This window comes from Macaca nemestrina, chromosome 15, assembly GCF_043159975.1.
Source record: "Macaca nemestrina isolate mMacNem1 chromosome 15, mMacNem.hap1, whole genome shotgun sequence".
Classification (NCBI taxonomy): Eukaryota; Metazoa; Chordata; class Mammalia; order Primates; family Cercopithecidae; genus Macaca; species Macaca nemestrina.
The window spans coordinates 5,000,746-5,017,836 of record NC_092139.1 but is presented as its reverse complement, the minus strand read 5'-3'; the positions used below and the strand labels follow the sequence as shown (position 1 = coordinate 5,017,836).

Genomic DNA, 17,091 nt, shown 5'->3' with positions numbered 1-17,091 from the left:
TAGGATTATATCGAAAGAGTTTGTTTCTGGCTTTTAGGGAATGGGGTAGTTTAGATCTGGTTGTTTTCCTGGTGGGATTAAGGGGAGCTGGTGTTTGTATCAGTCCTGCCAGGATACTTTTGGAGTGAGAGTTTATGCTGAACACCTAAGAGCTGCTGGGCCTGTGCCGGCTGCTGGGTTCCTGAAAAGGAGCTGATGGCCTCATTTTACAGGCAGGGAGGCTAAGCCTTTGAGAGCTTCGGTGACTTTCCCGGAGTCTTGCACATTGGGAAGTGGCAGATCAAGACCAGAGGCCAAATCTGCAGAAGACAAAGCCCAGGCTCTCTGCTCTTCTGGGCACCTGAGCCCCCTGCTGGCCTGGAGCACGTGCAGGAGACCGTTGGCGAAGGAAGGAGGGGGTGTCCCACTCATTTAGACTTGATTGAGCGAGTCTGTTTAGAATCATCTTCAAAGTCATTTCATGTAAACAAGTGTTGATTGCACGTGTTTTAAGTGCCAGGCCTGGGGAAATTGTAGGAAGGAAGGTGGACACAGGCCTGCCCGGGAGCAAGAAACAGACCAGGCAACGTGATTCACTCCAAGTAAGAGGAAAGGTGTCAGGGCAGGCTCAGGTCCCAGGGGGCAGGTGACGGGGATCTGATTAAGGCCTCTCTGAGGAAATGATATTCTAGCAGAGGAGCAGGGAAGCATTTCAGGCAGAAAGAACAGCCCATGCAAAGACTCAGATTGGAGGGAGCGTGCTGCCTTCAAAGACAGGAGAGAGATCTTCACACGCTGGAGGGAAGAGAGTGAGGTGCAGATGCAGCTGGGGAGCCGAGTGGGGCCACCCCCAGGGGCCTTGAGACTGGGCCATGAGTTGGAATCATGTCCTAAGGAAAATGGGAGAGCAATCCAATTCACTTTCTGGGGTGATGCTCCTGGCAGAGATACAGGGAGAGGGTTGGAGCCCAGAAATATATCCCTTACTGTTCTGAGGGCTGGAAGTACAAGCCCAAGGTGCTACAACAGACGCTGTGGGGAGAGCAGAGCAGAGCAGACCATGGTGTTCGTCCAGGCTGAAGAGTGGCTGCATAGTTTCTTCTGGGTTTCCCAAGAACAAGAAGCAGCTTCAGGAAGCTGAATTCATAGCAGAGAAGCAGGAAGGAGGCTTTTCTAAGCCGGACTCCCTGCAGGGAGGATGCCGGTGCTGGTGTCTGCAGGGCTCAGCCCCTAGCAGGGTGTGCCCTACAGATGGAGCAGAACTGGACAGAGATGCACCCTGGCCTCCAGCTTTGGGAGCAGGGATCCTGGTCCAGCATCTTGGCATTAGTTGGGGCTGCCTCCCGGAGGTTCAGGGGAGCGTCCTCTCCGCTCACGGTCTCCAGTCTCAGCAAGACCCTTGGTCCCAGCTCCTGAAGACTAATGTTCTTGCTGCTTCCTCCCACACCCCAGGCCAAGCTGCACTTTTCCAAGCCTCCGGCATGAAGAGTGCTGACCCTCCCCTCCGGGGCCAGCTCTCCACACCCACGGGGTCTCCGCATCTCACCACGGTCCACCGGCCTCTTCCCCCAAGCCGCGTCATTGAGGAGCTGCACAGGGCGCTGGCCACGAAGCACCGCCAGGACAGGTGAGGCCCTGCCCCATGAGGGAGACCTCTGCCGCCAGAATGCCCGCCTGGCCAGCCTCAGGCTGTGCAGCTCGTGCTGTGCCCAGGGCCCTGGCTGGGTCTCCCGTTCTACAGTCCCCGTCTTGAAATTCCTGATAACTTCTAAACAAGGAACCCACATTTTCATTTTGCACCTCGCTCTGCAAATTACATAGCTGACCTTGGTTCCCACATTCTGGGAGGGGTTGCACAGTGAATGTGCACTGTGGGAACCTGGTCACAAAGTCCCCTGCGTGAGCCCCTCAGGACCCAGGGTGGGGTTGAGAGCTTGGCAGGAGAGAATGACTTAGAGAGAAGTGGCTGTTCCACTTTGTCCCAGGACGCTGAGGGCTTCATTGTTTTCACTGGGCAAGAGTGTAAGGCAACCTGTGCCTGCAGCTTACTCTTATTTTGGATCACATGTGTCTCATGGACTGTGAAAGACTAGCGGCTACATCTGTGTAAGAAATAATGAATCGTTAGAGGTAAAATAGGTAACGGGAGACAGGATGGTTTGGAGGAGTATTAGACTAACAAAATGTCCTTCTCAGTTTTTGTGACGTCCTCTCCCTGAACATTGATTGCCCTATGTTTTGGCAGGTTTTATAACTTGCATGTTCTGAGCTTTTCAAAACAGCATGTTGTAAACAGCCATTTGCCTTGAACTCAAAGCCTCATGCTCCTTCTGGTGCGTCCAGGATAAAAGCCAAGAGGCTGCATGCATTTTGGTGCTGCCTCTGTGATATTAATTATAAGCTCCGAAGTCAATTGTGCTGGATTTCTGGGTGAAGGGGGCAACCTGTAACCTGAACCATCTTTCTGATTTAGTTTTCAAGGAAGGGAAAGTAAAGGGTCTCCAAAGAAGCGGGTGGATGTCCGTCTGTCGAGAACGTCCAGCGTGGAGCGGGGCAAGGAGAGGGAGGAGGCTTGGAGCTTTGACGGGGCCTTGGAGAACAAGCGAACTGCCGCTAAGGAATCTGAGGAGAACAAGGAGAACCTGATCATGAATTCTGAACTCAAGGACGACTTGCTTTTGTATCAGGACGAGGAGGCGCTGAACGACTCCATTATTTCTGGTGAGGAAAGGATGGCCCATTAAGTGTGGGGATCTCGGCCAGAGGTCTCCTGTCACCAGGGGGTCGGGGACAGAGCTCATGCCAGGGGGAGGAACAGGTCGAGGGGCTGCACCTGGGGAGAAACAGGAGGAGGTTGTGTCCTCTGGAAATGAACCTCTCCTGAAACAAGCTGGGATGGGGGTGCACAGCCAGGCTTGGAGCAAGGAATTAGAAAATACCCCGGCAAAGTTGTTTTGAGAGTTGCATATTAGTTTTTATGTATACGTGGAAAAAAAACCAAAAACATGAAAGTACTGTAGCAAGTGACTTTGAGAACGCCACCCCTGAGGATGGTGTGGCGAACAGTATACAGGTGGTGTACAGATGCTCGGTGTTTAGAAGTTATAGAAAAAAAAAAATAAAGCAAGATGAGATGGAAGCGGAGGGAGAGGGAGGGAGAGAGATTGCTCCACTGATCCCAAATGGCCGTCTCAGAAGTGGTGTGAATGGGACAGGCAGCGGATGCTTGTTTGGGAGCAGGTGCTCACAGGGTCCTGGGAAGCCAGCTCCGTGTTTGTCTTCATGGTGCGTTCTCGGGGTCAGAGTAATTGCTCCATCCTACCCTTGAGGATTCCGGGGCTCGGGACAATAGAGGCCTGCAGACCACCCTGCGATGAAGGGAGGAGGCGGCTCAGGCTAGGAGGAGGAAGCGCTGAGGGGGTTTCCCTCCCAGCTGGTACTGGCTGTGCGGGGCCCTCTGGTCACTTCCAGGAGGGTCCAGGGTGGCCGTGGTGTTTGGCCTGCAAGGGAAGAATCAGGAAGTGTTCATTGCTGTTCTTTCTGGAAGCATTTCATGGTGACTGTTGTGGGCGTGGGCAGAACTCCGGCCATGTCTTCCTGTGGGGAGCGGGAAAGGGCAGCAGATGTCAGTGCTGACCCTGGCTGGTGCTGAAGCATGCGGTTGGTACTGTGATGGGTGGACAGACCGGCAGCCCAGGGCTCCATAGCCTCCCCTTTCCTGCTGCTTCGGAGCCTTTCCACCAGGTCCGAGGAAGCAACTCTGAATATGTGGCTGCAAAACATGAAAGGGTGGGGGGGGGGTGCTGTTACCCCTGTGTTTGGAGGAGGCTGATTTCCACCGTGGGACCAGTGTCTTTGTGGCAGAAACTTGGGACTGGTCACTGGCCTGAGGGCACCAATGTCTTTGAAGAGGCTGGAGCCTGTGGTGTTCCCCAAACCCATTAGACCCTGGAATCCTTGCCCTTAAACACCTGCGAACCTCCAGCAGAAGAGTGCTATGTGGGTGCACTTGGGAGAAGAACTGGTGTTGGGATGGTCAAGGGAGAAGGGTGCTATGTGGGTGCACTTCGGAGAAGAGCTGGTGTTGGGATGGTCAAGGGCTAGAGCAGGGTCCCTCAGCACTAGTGGCATGGGGCCAGGCGATTCTCTGCTTGGCAGGGGGCTGTCCTGGACACAGTAGGATATTCTGCAGCATCCCTGGCCTCTCCACACTGGATGCCCCCAGTGGAGACAAACTAAAACATCTCTAGACTTGGCCAGATGTCCCTGGGGGCAGAATCACCCCCAGTTGAGAATCACTGGCATAGTCTGTGCTCCTGGTTTGGGGGTGCCCTTCCATAAGGCCCTTGTCCACTCCAGGACACAATGCTTTCATTGGTGAGAGGGAGATTGGAACTGCTTCCTCTTGACATTGACAATGTCAACAGCCAGGGCCCTTTACCGGGTGCTTCTTGTGTCTGGGATGCTGGTCTAAGGTTATGACAAGACAGGAGCCCCATGAGGCTGATGACATCATAATCCTTATTTTACAGATGTGTAAACTGAGGCATGGGGAGGCCATGTAACTGGCCATGGCCATGAAGCTCATTGGTGCCAGGCTGAGACATGAACCCAGGCTGCCAGCTCCAGCTTTCTGCTCTGTACTAGACCCTCTCTGAGGATGAGTGGATTAATCCACATCAGCCCTTGGCACAGGGCCTGGCTCAAGCCGGGTGCACCTCAGAGAGTACTTCTTCCTGTCCTCACCATCCACATGGTGGGGAGAGCTCCTGGCCCCGAAGGCTCTCGCAGCTTGACTTTCCTTCAGGGCATCATTAGGCCATCCAGATGCAGTGTCCTCATGCCTGGCATTAAAGGAGTAAAGGTATAATGCAGTCATTTTATTTAAACACGGAAGAGGATGGGAATCTGTGTTTCACCTCTCGGGAGCCTCAGGCCTGGCCCGGATGTGCCCTTAAAACACTTTTTGGCAGCACGGTCGAGACGCAGAGTTTCTGCACTGGAACTGGCACCAAAGCACATCTAGCAGCACCTTTGGCTCCCGCCTCTGTCCCTCCTGCCCAGCACCCTCCTCCTCTGAGTGCTGTGCACAGGGACGCCTCCTGCTCAGCCAAAGCGGCCTGGTCATGGCCAGCTGTGTTGGCCTCTTGTGGCTGTCGTAACACCTTATCACCTGCTAGGTGGCTTCTGACCACAACATTTTCTCTCTTGCAGTTCTGGGAGCTAGAAATCCAAAATCGAAGTGTAGGTAGGGTTGTGCTCCCTGCGAGTGCTCCAAGCAGGAGCCATTCTCTTCCGGTTTCTGGTGGTTCCTGTGTTCCTTGGCCTGAAACTCCCAGCCTTGCCTCCTTGGGCACGTGACTGCCTCCTCCTCCCTCCTTCCTCTCCCCTTCGTATAAGGATTGTAGTCATTGCAGGCAGGGCCCGTCTGGATAATCCTGGATGATCTCCTCATCTAGAGATTAACTTAATTACTTCTGCAAAGATCCACTTTCCAAATAAGGTCACTTTCACAGATTCTGGGGATTTGGACTTGGACACATCTTTTAGAGAACCCCCTTTCAACCCCCTGATTCCACTCCTCTTGGTTAACTCGTTCCTCTTCTCATTGAGCCAAAGCTAGGCTCTGGCCTTTGACCCACAAATCCCCGTCCATCCCCGGGATTTCTCTGGCTGGGCCAGTCCATGGCCTCCAACAGAATGTGCTGTGAAACTTGGACTTGGCCCTGGGCAGGTCCCTCCCCTGTCCCTGCCCCATTTCCTTGTTGTCAGATCAAAGTCCCTTATTGTTGGCTCCTATGACAACACTGAACCTTCCTTCCTGGCTGGGACACAGTTGCAGATTCACACTAATTCTTATCATTCTCTATTCTCTCTCTGCTACCCATCAATTACTTATTGTTGACTGTCTAATTTTGTCTGTGTGGGCGATCATGCTGGTATCTGTGCCCTATGATGTGCCCATCATCCCACATACCTGGTTCTAAGAGTCAGTGAGCACCTGTTGGATGTGTGGTTTTAGACACATCTGTGACCCTGATGAATCTCTGGTGTGTCCCTCCAGCTGATGGCTGGCCCCTGAGCTCTAGGGTGTCTCTGTAGACTCTGTGCCTCCACGTGGGGGCTGGTGCGCATCGCACAGCTTACATCTCCAGATTTCGGTTCCCATCTGTGCCCCGGCCTGGGACTCTCCCTCATTTCAGTCAATACATCTAAGCCTCCTGCGAAGCTTTTGGCTTTGTGCTGATGTGCAGATGACCTTGAAGTCTTCTCTGCTCCCCGTCGAGCAGTTCTGGGGTCCAGCCAACCCCCTCTTCTCCGGCAGTGGTTCGCTGTGCTCTCCTACCTGGACTTGGCCTCCAGGCAGTCTCTCTGTGCCACCATTGCCCCATTTCCAGTTCATTCTCCACACAGGTGGCCACAGGACCAGGGTCCCATGGAAGTTGGATAATGTCACCTCTTGCTGATATCCCTCCAGTGGCTCCCTGAGGCATTGAATGCTACATCCTCCCTAGTGCCTGCGGCCCCACCCCATGTGGCCTGCCTCCCTCCCCCGGCTCGCCTCTCCCTTGGACCCAGCCCACGGGCCTCCTTGATAGTCCTCACACCCCAACCACAGCCCCTGAGACTCTTGCTGCCCCTGGAGGTGTGCATGGCTCCACCGTGTTTAAAACATCGCCCTGTGCAGGAAGCCACCTGGCCGCTGTATGGCAACACATGGCCCCTTCTTCTCACCCAACCTTATTTTCCCTGTGGCAGCGTCCCTGACCCCAATACCACTGGCTTTGCCCATACAGCCTCCCTGCCAGCACGTGGGCTCCGAGGGACCAAGCCTTCATCTCTGTAGTTCTTACTGTGTGCACAGCTCATGAGTGCTAAGTGCAAAATAAGTATCAGTTAAATGAATGAGCCAGAATGGGCCAATGGGGGATTAGAGGAGCCAGTGCCTGTAAAGTACTAACAGGTGCCAGGTCCAGGGAGCCCTCATCCCTGTACTGTTTCTCCCAGGGTGTGGCTCAGACCTGAGCCTCTTGTTATTTGTGCTTGAAACCTGGTGTCCACAAGTGAACGTGGAGTTTGAGCTGGGGTCTGAGAGGGGGGCAGGTAGCACTCATTGTAGAAACTCATCCTGGAAACTGCTGTCGTGAGCGTGGCCCAGGCCCAACGCTGTGGTGCACTGTATGACGTGTTACGTGGGGTGTCATCTGCAAACCCTGGGTGAGGCCCCCTTTCCTCCATGGGCCTTTTGTGGGCCAAGGTCAGGGTTCCTGTCTGACCCTGAGAAAGTCCTCGTTGAGGGCTGGGCCCGTTGCACAGACTGGCAGGTATGTCCAGGGTACAGCCTCCAGCCATTTGCAAATTGAGGTTTCTGTGTGCTGGTCCCAGGATACACAGTCTAGGGTCCCTGAAGCCCTGAAATCAAGTGCAGAAAGCAGTGCTTTGCTTTTGTCACATTCTCAGCTGTGTCCCCAGTGCTCCAGAAGTGATAAATCTCTGAGATAAAATGCTGTTGGAAAATTCAATATTGGTCATAGAGAAAGTCTATAAATGTTGCTTTTTTGGGGGAAAATTACTCACAGTAGGAAAGGCCTGTAAGAGTGTTTTGCTTTGCCTGGTGCAGACAATGGTGAAAGGTGGTTGTTATTTGCTTCTGTCTGCAGTGTGCTGAGTTCAAACCCCATTCCCACCATCTCGCCTGCTATGTTATTTTCAGATCTCCATGGTGTGGAAGCAGAAAAGCACCAGGCAGTAAATACATCAATTATTAATCACAACAACTACTATTTTATTCATTTATTTATCCATTTATTCTCTCTCCCTCTCCATCTCCCTCTCTCCCTCTCTCCCTCTCCATCTCCCTCTCTCCCTCTCTCCCTCTCTTTCTCCTGTTGATGGAGCCTTGGCAGACATCGTCTTACCCCATGTGAAAAAGAAAATTTTTGTTATCAATCATTTTTGTGCACTTCAATTCTCTATTAGAATGGAGAATGCATCTGCATCAGAATTTAATTTTTGGAAATGGTGGAGGCCCTATCAGAGGTAGGCACACCCCCTGCAAACATGCCCACCTGCCCATGTGCCCACACACAGGCTCGTGTGCGGGGTGCCTTCGTGGGTGTGCCTGGTCAGCGGTGGGTGAGCAGGGCCTTGCGCACATTCTCCAGTCATCAAAAGTGAATTTTATGAGAAACAGTCTTTGTCACTGCCCCAAGATTTAAGTTTTAAAACCTGTCGAGAAAAAGATGTTTGTGTTTTGTTTTTTCTCTGTGCTGAACCCAAGAGTCATGACCACACCTGTCTGGTTTGTCACAGTGTCCCGGCTCTGGGCCCAGTAGGAACACGTGATGAGGGGGAGCAAGGGACTGAGGGGCTGCTGTGGGAATCAGGACTGCAAGGGAAGAACTTGCTGATGCAAGAAAGCTGACTTCTCCAGAGCCCCCAGCTGCCTGTGCTGCTCCTCCTGCAGACAGCTTCTCCCAGGTGTTCATGACAGCAAGGCTGCGGGCTGGGACTCACCACTGTTCTCAGCTGAGCCCATGTAAGGAGGGAGCAGGCCCTCCACTTCATCCATGCTGGAGTCTTTGTCCCTTTGAGCTGTCATAACAAAATCTCTAGACTAGGTGTCTTATAAACAACAGAAATTCATTCCTCAAAGTTCCAGAGACAGGGAAGTCCGAGATCAAGGTTCTGACACGTGGGGTCTGGAGAGGCCCCACTTTCTCATAGATGGTGCCTTCTATGTGTCCTCACATGGCAGAAGGGGCCACAGAGCTCTCTGGGGTCCCTTTTCTAAGGACACCGATCCCCTTGATGAGGGTTCCACCTAATGACCTAGTCACCTTCAAGACCCAACCCCCATATACCATCACATCGGGGTTAGGCTTCAACATAGGAATTTTGAGGGACACAAACATTTGGTCCCTGGCATTGGGAATGTCTGTGCAGTCAGGTGGGCCCCCGTCTCTGGGGCTCACTGCATAGAGAGACGCTGCAGGGTTTGACCACCCCACTTGCCGCGACATGTTTCTTTCTAGCTCTGTGACATTGGGAAAATTTCTCAATCTCTGCTTCAGTCATACCCTTTGTAAATGGGGGTGACAACAAAGTTCTTATGAAGGTAAACAGGGGTGGTCACCGAAGTATAGCTTTGTCTCGTTGTGCTCAGTAAGCATTCTGGTTGCCATGGTAATCAGCACTGTCATCATCACTGTGGTTGACGAGCGAGCAGGAACAGGGAAGAACTGGGCATCCACCGCTCATGAAAATATCGCCTCACAGGCATGAAGCAAAGTTTGGCTCCCAGTTTGTCAATGTTCCGTACCTGATTTGTGCTATTCCTCATTCCTTGGCCAACTCGTCAGAGTGTTGATGTCCCTGCCGCTGCATAGGTACATCTGTTCTCCATCCGGATGTGCAGCTGATGTGTTTGTGTAACTGGGTGTGGTTTCGCTTTCTTGCTTAGCAAGGAACAAGGGCAAGGAGAATTAATCGCTGGGGTCTACGTGCCAGGACAGGCTGGTGGGGACCTTTGGGTTGGTCAGGAGAAACAAGCCTCAAGAAGGCCTCTCGATGGCACCTGCTATGAGTCACCTGTCCCAGACCAGGTTGGGTAACCCACGGTGCCCAGCCTCAGATCACTGTGCCCACTGGGGGGACCATGGGCAGGTGGTGGCACATCCGGGCCCTGGCTGCCTGTCGGTAGCTCACAGGTGATGTCACTGACCCTCTTGTCAGGTTGTCCTGGGGGGGCGGATAAGACAAGGCTCATGGAGTGCCTGGTCTGTGTGGTGCACATGGCGCTCACATGGTAGCCCTGCCACCAAGGTTTTCTGAAGGTGTGTCCCAGGAGCACAAGAAAAAAAGTCCAATATTTGTACGTTATTTATTTATAAACTATACATTAGAGGTACCATACTAATATACTGCATACTTTATAAAATATACATGCAAGATAGTAATAAACGGTGACCCGGGAGAGTGCCTATGTACATATTAATATGTTCTAGCACAGCCTGCCCCACCCTGTCCTAGGAGTGAGGTGCTAGGAAGTACATTTCAGCAAGCACAGCAGGGGTTCTAGTGCTGGTGCAGGAGTGGAAAGTAAATCCTAGCCCCCACAATCCCATGAGTCAATTCCAGCCAGCTAGGCTGTACAGGAGTAAAGAGATGTGTGGGATTTCCCGACTTTATAGATTTTTTTTTAAAGCTTCTTAAGAAACACCCGTGCTATGTATTCAACAAGTACTGTATGTCCCAATCTAGGCCTCAGGATTCTAAGGAGAAACTAGACACAGTCTCCAACCCTATAGTAGCTCATGACTGACCTTAAAAGCTGATGTTCACCATAAACTCAACAATGCAAAAGAGGGCTGGGTCGGGAGGTGAAATCTATATTAGTCCATTTTCACAATCCTGATAAGAACATACCTGAGACTGGGTAATTTATAAGGAAAAAGAGGTGGTTTTTTCATTGCGCCCCCTCCCCCAAGACTGAGCCTTGCTCTGTTGCTCAGGCTGGAGTGCTGTGGCGCGATCTTGGCTCACTGCAACCTCCATCTCCTGGGTTCAAGCAATTCTCCTGCCTCAGCCTCCCAAGTAGCCAGGAAAAACAGGTGCACACCACCACACCCGGCTAATTTTTGTGTTTTTAGTAGAGGCAGGGTGTCACCATGTTGGCCAGGCTGGTCTCGAACTCCTGACCTCAGGTGATCCACCCACCTCGGCCTCTCAAAATGCTGAGATTACAGGCATGAGCCACCGCACCCAGAGAGAAAAAGAGGTTTAATGGACTCACAGTTCCACATGCCTGGGGAGGCCTCACAATCATGGTGGAAAGTGAAAGGCATGTCTCACATGGTGGCAGGCAAGAGAGGATGAGAAACAAGCAAAAGGAGTTTCCCCTCATAAAACCACCAGATCTCATGAGACTTATTCACTACCACGAGAGCAGTATGGGGGAAACCACCCCCATGGTTCAATGATCTCCCAGTGGGTCCCTCCCACAACACTTGGGAATTATGGGAGCTACAATTCAAGATGAGATTTGGGTGGGGACACAGCCAAACCATATCAAAATCCTAAGACAAATGTGTGACGCCAAGAATGTGGTGACACGGGCATTTGATGACATGGAGAACGTTACACGGAGAGAGGCGACACTCGGGAGTCCCTGATATTGTCTACATGTAAAGAAAGTCCTCTTTGCAGGCTCCAGGATCCTTTCCCCAGCAGACATACTTGTACAAAGTGAATGCTAACGTGTTATTTGAATGCCATTTTAAGTGTGGAGAGGATGTACTTGAAAGACTTCGTGCAGTGTATCCTTCTGTAAAGTGAAGAGCCACCTGCAGCGAGTGAGGACTCCCCCCTCCCCCAGTCGTCTCCATGGTGACATCACAGAACAGCAGGCAACCCCTGCCTTTTCTTGCAAGTTCGGGCTAGAGATTTGAAAGGCTGTGGAAACCCAGCCACTCCCTGCACAGACACCAGGTGGCGCTGGAGATGCTCGCCAGGATGCAGGATGCTTCGGAGAACCTGGTCTCAGGGCGACCTGGCCGGCTTCTTGCTGCAGAGGCAGGTCTGGCCCTGGGTGATTCTGGCTGAGCACCAAGCAGCAGAGCTCTCAGAGTGGGAATGCACAGCCCCAGTGACAATCAGCAGAAACAGGGCTGCCCCCCTCTTTTTTTTTTTTTGAGCTGTTACTTCCCAGCAAGTACCTTGATAAGCACTTTTCATGCATTGTATTGCCTAAGTCCCTTGACAAGGCGATGAGACAGCTATTAGTGCTCCATTTTTTGTTGTTGTTGTTAACAGTTGAGGAAAACGAGGCAAAGAGAGGGGATGAAACTTGCCCATTTTGAATTCGAGGCTTTCCAGCTCTACAGACCATGACTGTAGCCCACTGTTCGTCCAATGCGTGAGCACGTCATAGGTGCCAGGCACCCCCCTGGGTGCTGTGGACACAGTGATATAAACCAGGGCCCCAGCCTGCAGGTGCCTGCAGCAAGGGGGAGGCGGGACCCCCAGGAGGTGATTTCAAGATTAGGGGATGAGCACCAGGTGGAAACAGGCAAAGAATACTCTGTGATTTGTGCATCCGAAAGCAGCCATTCTGGGCCAGCCGTGTGCTTTTAAAAGCATTGGTAGGAACTGCGTCGGTCTCCCTGGGGCCTGGGCCTCTGCACTTTGAAGGCTCTGCAAAGGTGAAGGTCAATCTTGTGTGTCCTCCTGGCTGGGCTGTTCCTCCCAGTTATTGAAATGCTAGTCTGCGTGTTGCTGTGAAGGTATTTTGTAGATGTGGTTGTCACCTGTAGTTGGTGACTTTAAGGGGCTTTGAGTGGCCCTCTCCAGTCAGTCAAAGGATTGAGAATAAATCGGAGTTTCCCAGAGAAGAGGAAATCTTGCCTCAAGACTGTGGCATCCACTCCAGCCACTGACCTGCCCTCCAAATCCAGGACTTTACAGCCCCCACAATCGCATGAGTCAATTCCTTAAAATAAATTTCTTAATACACATATGCACATATATATGTGTGTATATATATAGAATGTGTATATACATACATATATATGTACGCATATGTATGTGTGTGTGTGGTGAGTGTCTGTCCCATTGCTTCTCTGTCTCTGGAGAGCCCTGACCCAAACACCAGGTGACTCTCGAGCTGCCAGGATGGAGAACCAAAGCTTTAAAATGAGGAGTCCTGGGCATCAAGGTAAAGGCTTTCCACATAGGGACAGCTTGAGCCTGGGTGTGGAGGTGAGACGCGAGAGGTGCACGGGTAGCATGGTTGTTACAGAGGCCAGTGTGAGACCTAGGGACTGGCCAGGGAGACAGACCTTTATTCACCCTGTAAAGAAAGCTGGAATTTAAAAGACGCCAAAGTGTGAAGCCTCTGAGGGTTGTCCCAAGTCACTCACCTCCTGGCTATGTGGCCTTGGGCCACACTGTGGGACATTGTCATCTGCAAAAGAGGAAAACTAAATCCTAGCACCTACCTCATAGGGCTGCCGGGAGATGACTTGGAAAATGCTTTCAAGGCTGCCTCTGGGCCTGGCATACAGCACGGGCTCATTCAATCTTGGCTGCTCTTGCTGCCATTGGTGGGAAGCGGTGCAGGATCTCCTGCAGCTGAACTGATCTTTCTGGAGCACAGACCTGATGCTGTCATGATTCAGGCCTTGGAAAGAGCCCCAGGACTTTCTGAGGGTGAGAGGGTGGGATCCAGAGGAAAGACAGGGAGGGGCCATGAGGAGGCCCAGGCCTGGCCCAGGCAGGAGGGAATGGGGTCTGCAGGGAGTGTCAGAGTCAGCTCCAGCTGCCAGAACAGGATACCACAGAGTGGATGCCTGAAACAACAGACGTTTATTTTCTTACCATTCTCGAGGCTGAAAGTCCAAGAACGAGGTGTTGGCGGAGTCTATTTCCAGTGAGGTCTCTCTGTGTCCTTACAGGGCAGTTCCTCTATGTGCTGGTTGGAGAGAGTGGGGGATGAGTGCTCTGGCCTCTGTTTCCTCTACAACGACACCAGTTCCATTAGATCGGGCCCCGCTCTTGCGACCTCCTTTAACCTTAGTCACCTCCTTACAGGTCCTACCCACAAACGCAGCTACATTGTGGGTCAAAGCTTTACCTTGTGAATTGTGGGGCAGAGCGGTGGTACACAGTTGGATCATAATGTGGGAGACTGAGGCAGAGAAGAGAAATTGGTAGGAGCTGGGGAGTGGGGATGGTGCTGCTGGACTCCATTCTTGGAGCTGTGGGCCCCTGGCTGATAGAGAAAGCGCAGAGGGGAGGAAGCAGGAGACATTTTACCAGGACCTGAGTTCACTAGAGGGGCCCAGCTCCACATTGACAGGGACCATATAGTCATTCAAGAGCATTTATTGAGCACCTCCTGCATGCACTGTGAGGAAAGCCAAATCACATCCACAGAGGAAGGCCGTGGTCAGCAGCACCAGCATCTGCCCGGTGGGTATGCCCCTGGCGTGTTGTACCAGCACAGCCACTGACCTGTGGTCTGATCCTCAAAGCTGTTTCATTTTGTTTTCCAACAGCCCTCTGCAGCCCCTGCTTCTGGTGGAACCCACGTAGCACTAGACTTTTCTGTTTATTTGTAGCTAGTGAACAGCCACTCAGTCTGAGTCATAAACACTGTTGGGATTCAGAGGTCAGAATATCCTTCCCCTGTGATGCTCAAACTTCTAAAAGTCAATTCAGTGTTTTGCCGGCTCCCTCCTCAGCTGAGCCCCTCCGTGGCAGGAGGCCTGGGGCTGGGATCCTCCCCTTTGCCTTGCTCACTCCCCAGCTTGGGCGTGTGTCCCCCCAGGGAGTGCAGACTAGCCTGGTGTCTGGGGCCCTTGGCTGGGCTCTGAGCTCTGTGTGGCCATTCATTTTGCCCACTTGGATCTCAGTCTGCGGGGCTGGCACCTGCTGGAGGTTCAATTTCCCTTCAACAAAGGTCATGGTGACCCCTCTGAGAATTACTTTGAGAACCTGACAACTCAATGATGTGAGATTGCCTGCTCCAAGGCCCTTCGTGTGGGGGACAGTGAGGGCTGCTGTGGCCTACTGCTTCTCTCTCCTTAGGATGAGCAGGTCCATCCGCAGAAGCCCAGGGAGCAGCCCTAGGGGCAGAGCCATCAAGGACCTGGTGGAGCCATCCTGAAAGTTCAACAGGTCAGGGTGGCCATTGTGCATGGCATGGTACTTAGCACAGCTGAGCAGAGGTGACAAGTATCCATGGAGCTCTCTGTGCCATTGACAAGTATCCATGGAGCTCTCTGTGCCATTGACAAGTATCCATGGAGCTCTCTGTGCCATTGACAAGTGTCCATGGAGCTCTCTGTGCCATTGACAAGTGTCCATGGAGCTCTCTGTGCCATTGACAAGTGTCCATGGAGCTCTCTGTGCCATTGACAAGTGTCCATGGAGCTCTCTGTGCCATTGACAAGTGTCCATGGAGCTCTCTGTGCCATTGACAAGTGTCCATGGAGCTCTCTGTGCCATTGACAAGTGTCCATGGAGCTCTCTGTGCCATTGACAAGTGTCCATGGAGCTCTCTGTGCCATTGACAAGTGTCCATGGAGCTCTCTGTGCAGTTGACAGGTGTCCATGGAGCTCTCTCTGTGCAGTTGACGCATGTCCATGGAACACTCTCTGTGCAGTTGACGGGTGTCCATGGAACACTCTGTGCAGTTGATGGGTGTCCATGGAGCTCTCTCTGTGCAATTGACAGGTGTCCATGGAGCGCTCTGTGTAGTTGACAGGTGTCCATGGAGCGCTCTTTGTGCAGTTAACAGGTATTTACGGAAGTCTCTCTCTCTGCTGCTCGTAGAAGTCCTCAACAATGGGGATCTTCACTAATCACTATCTTTTTTCGGGAAGTATGCAGGACTTTTATAATCTGACGTGCGTGTGTTATTTTAAATTTAATGGCTATGATGGCAGGGTGTCAGAGTAAGGGAAATCATGCAGAGTGGAAGCAAGAGGAGACTGTCGTTTGTGCCCTATTCTGTTGCAAAACCACGTCCCAGTGCTGGCCTAGACACAGGGGGTAGGAAAATAGACACCACCTTTTTGTAGAAAGATTGGAGAATAGTGGTCTCCTTGCACTTGACCTGCTATGAAGAATTGATGTTAATTTCTCGATGAGTATGTAAATTACATCCATGGGCACAGGCGCTCTCACAGAGGATGCCCCACGCAGGCCTGTGATGGAACTGCAGTGCCCTGGCAAGTGCACTGGCTTCCAGGGCGGGGCTGGGAAGGACACTGAGCTGAGATCCAGAGGAGCAGAGGTGGGAGGGTCTCACAGGCTCAGAAGCTCCAGGGTGGAAGGAAGCCCAGCCTTTGAGGGGATGAAAGGGAAGAAGACAGGCAGAGATCATTCTGGAGAAGCCAGCAGGGGTCTGGCCATGTGCAGCCTTATCTACTATGCCAGTGATCTCACTCTTTATCTAAAGAAAATGCACAAGAGGTATGGGGACATCTTTGGGGCTGTTGTTCTGCCAACAACCGTGGCACACACAAAAACTTTTGCCCAGCAGGAGCCAAGGAGGAGAAGAGAATCCCCAGTCCCACTCCTTAGTCAGCCTCCCAGCCAGGAGCTGGAGAGGAGAGTCTCCAGCACCAATTCTTAGTCAGGCCCCCTGGGCTAGAACTCAGGCTTTCAGACAGAGCCTGACTTTTCCACACCCACTTCCTACTGGTTTACAGCTACTGTGTAAAGCAAAGCACCCTCACTTTCCTCTTTGTGACAGGTAGTGATGCTTTTTACAGAAACTAGGCTTTATAGCACTCTGGAGGTGTGGAATGGTAGAGATCCACAGGACTCTGTAGTGAAGGTGCAGCACTAGCTCCCATCTGAAATACACACCCACAGATGCACTTTTTTCCATTTTATTTTATTTTTTCCATAAGTTATTGGGGTACAGGTGGTATTTAGTTACATGAGTAAGTTCTTTAGTGGTGATTTGTGAGATCCTGGTGCACCTATCACCCAAGCAGTACACACTGCACCTTATTTGCTGTCTTTTATCCCTCGCCCCCCTCCCACTCTTTTCCCCAAGTCCCCAAAGTCCATTGTATCATTCTTATGCCTTTGCGTCCTTATAGCTTAGCTCCCACACATAAGTGAGAACATACGATGTTTGATTTTCCATTCCTGAGTTACTTCACTTAGAATAATAGCCTCCGGTCTCATCCAGGTCATTGCACAGATGCTTTTTTCTCTAGAGAAAGTTCATCAGCCCAGAAGGCCCGTCTGGGCACTCCCCTTACCCTCAGGCACCCATTGCAGGCTCTGGATGCCCCCGACACCTGGCAGCCCCTCCTCCCCCGTTCTTGGCTCCCTCCTTTCACTAAGCTCCAACCCTGCTCTCTCCCTGGCTCCCAGGACACCATCCCTGCCTTTCTTCCTGCCATCCTGGCCCCTCTTCCCTGACCTGCCCCTAAAGGTGAGCAGGCCCAAGCTTCCTGGCTCCTTCCTTTGCTGGCTCCGTGCTCTCTCTTGTGGCTCAGCCTCATATCTGTCCCCATCAGTGGATCGTCACAAATCTCCATCCCTGGCTCCAGCTATTTCTGATGCTGAAGCCCCACATGTCCATTTGT

General features: G+C 52.1%; 1 protein-coding gene across 8 annotated transcripts in view; it reads left to right on the top strand.

Annotated features, from left to right (window-relative positions):
* The window catches only part of LOC105470567 (phosphatase and actin regulator 3), a 270,600-nt gene that overhangs the window by 193,789 nt on the left and 59,720 nt on the right, over positions 1-17,091 (top strand). For all 8 annotated transcript variants that reach the window (XM_011722670.2, XM_011722671.3, XM_011722675.3 and 5 more), the window contains 2 exons: positions 1,432-1,606; positions 2,453-2,700. In XM_011722670.2, coding sequence (XP_011720972.2) covers positions 1,432-1,606; positions 2,453-2,700 — 423 coding nt within the window. The remainder of the gene's footprint in view (positions 1-1,431; positions 1,607-2,452; positions 2,701-17,091) is intronic.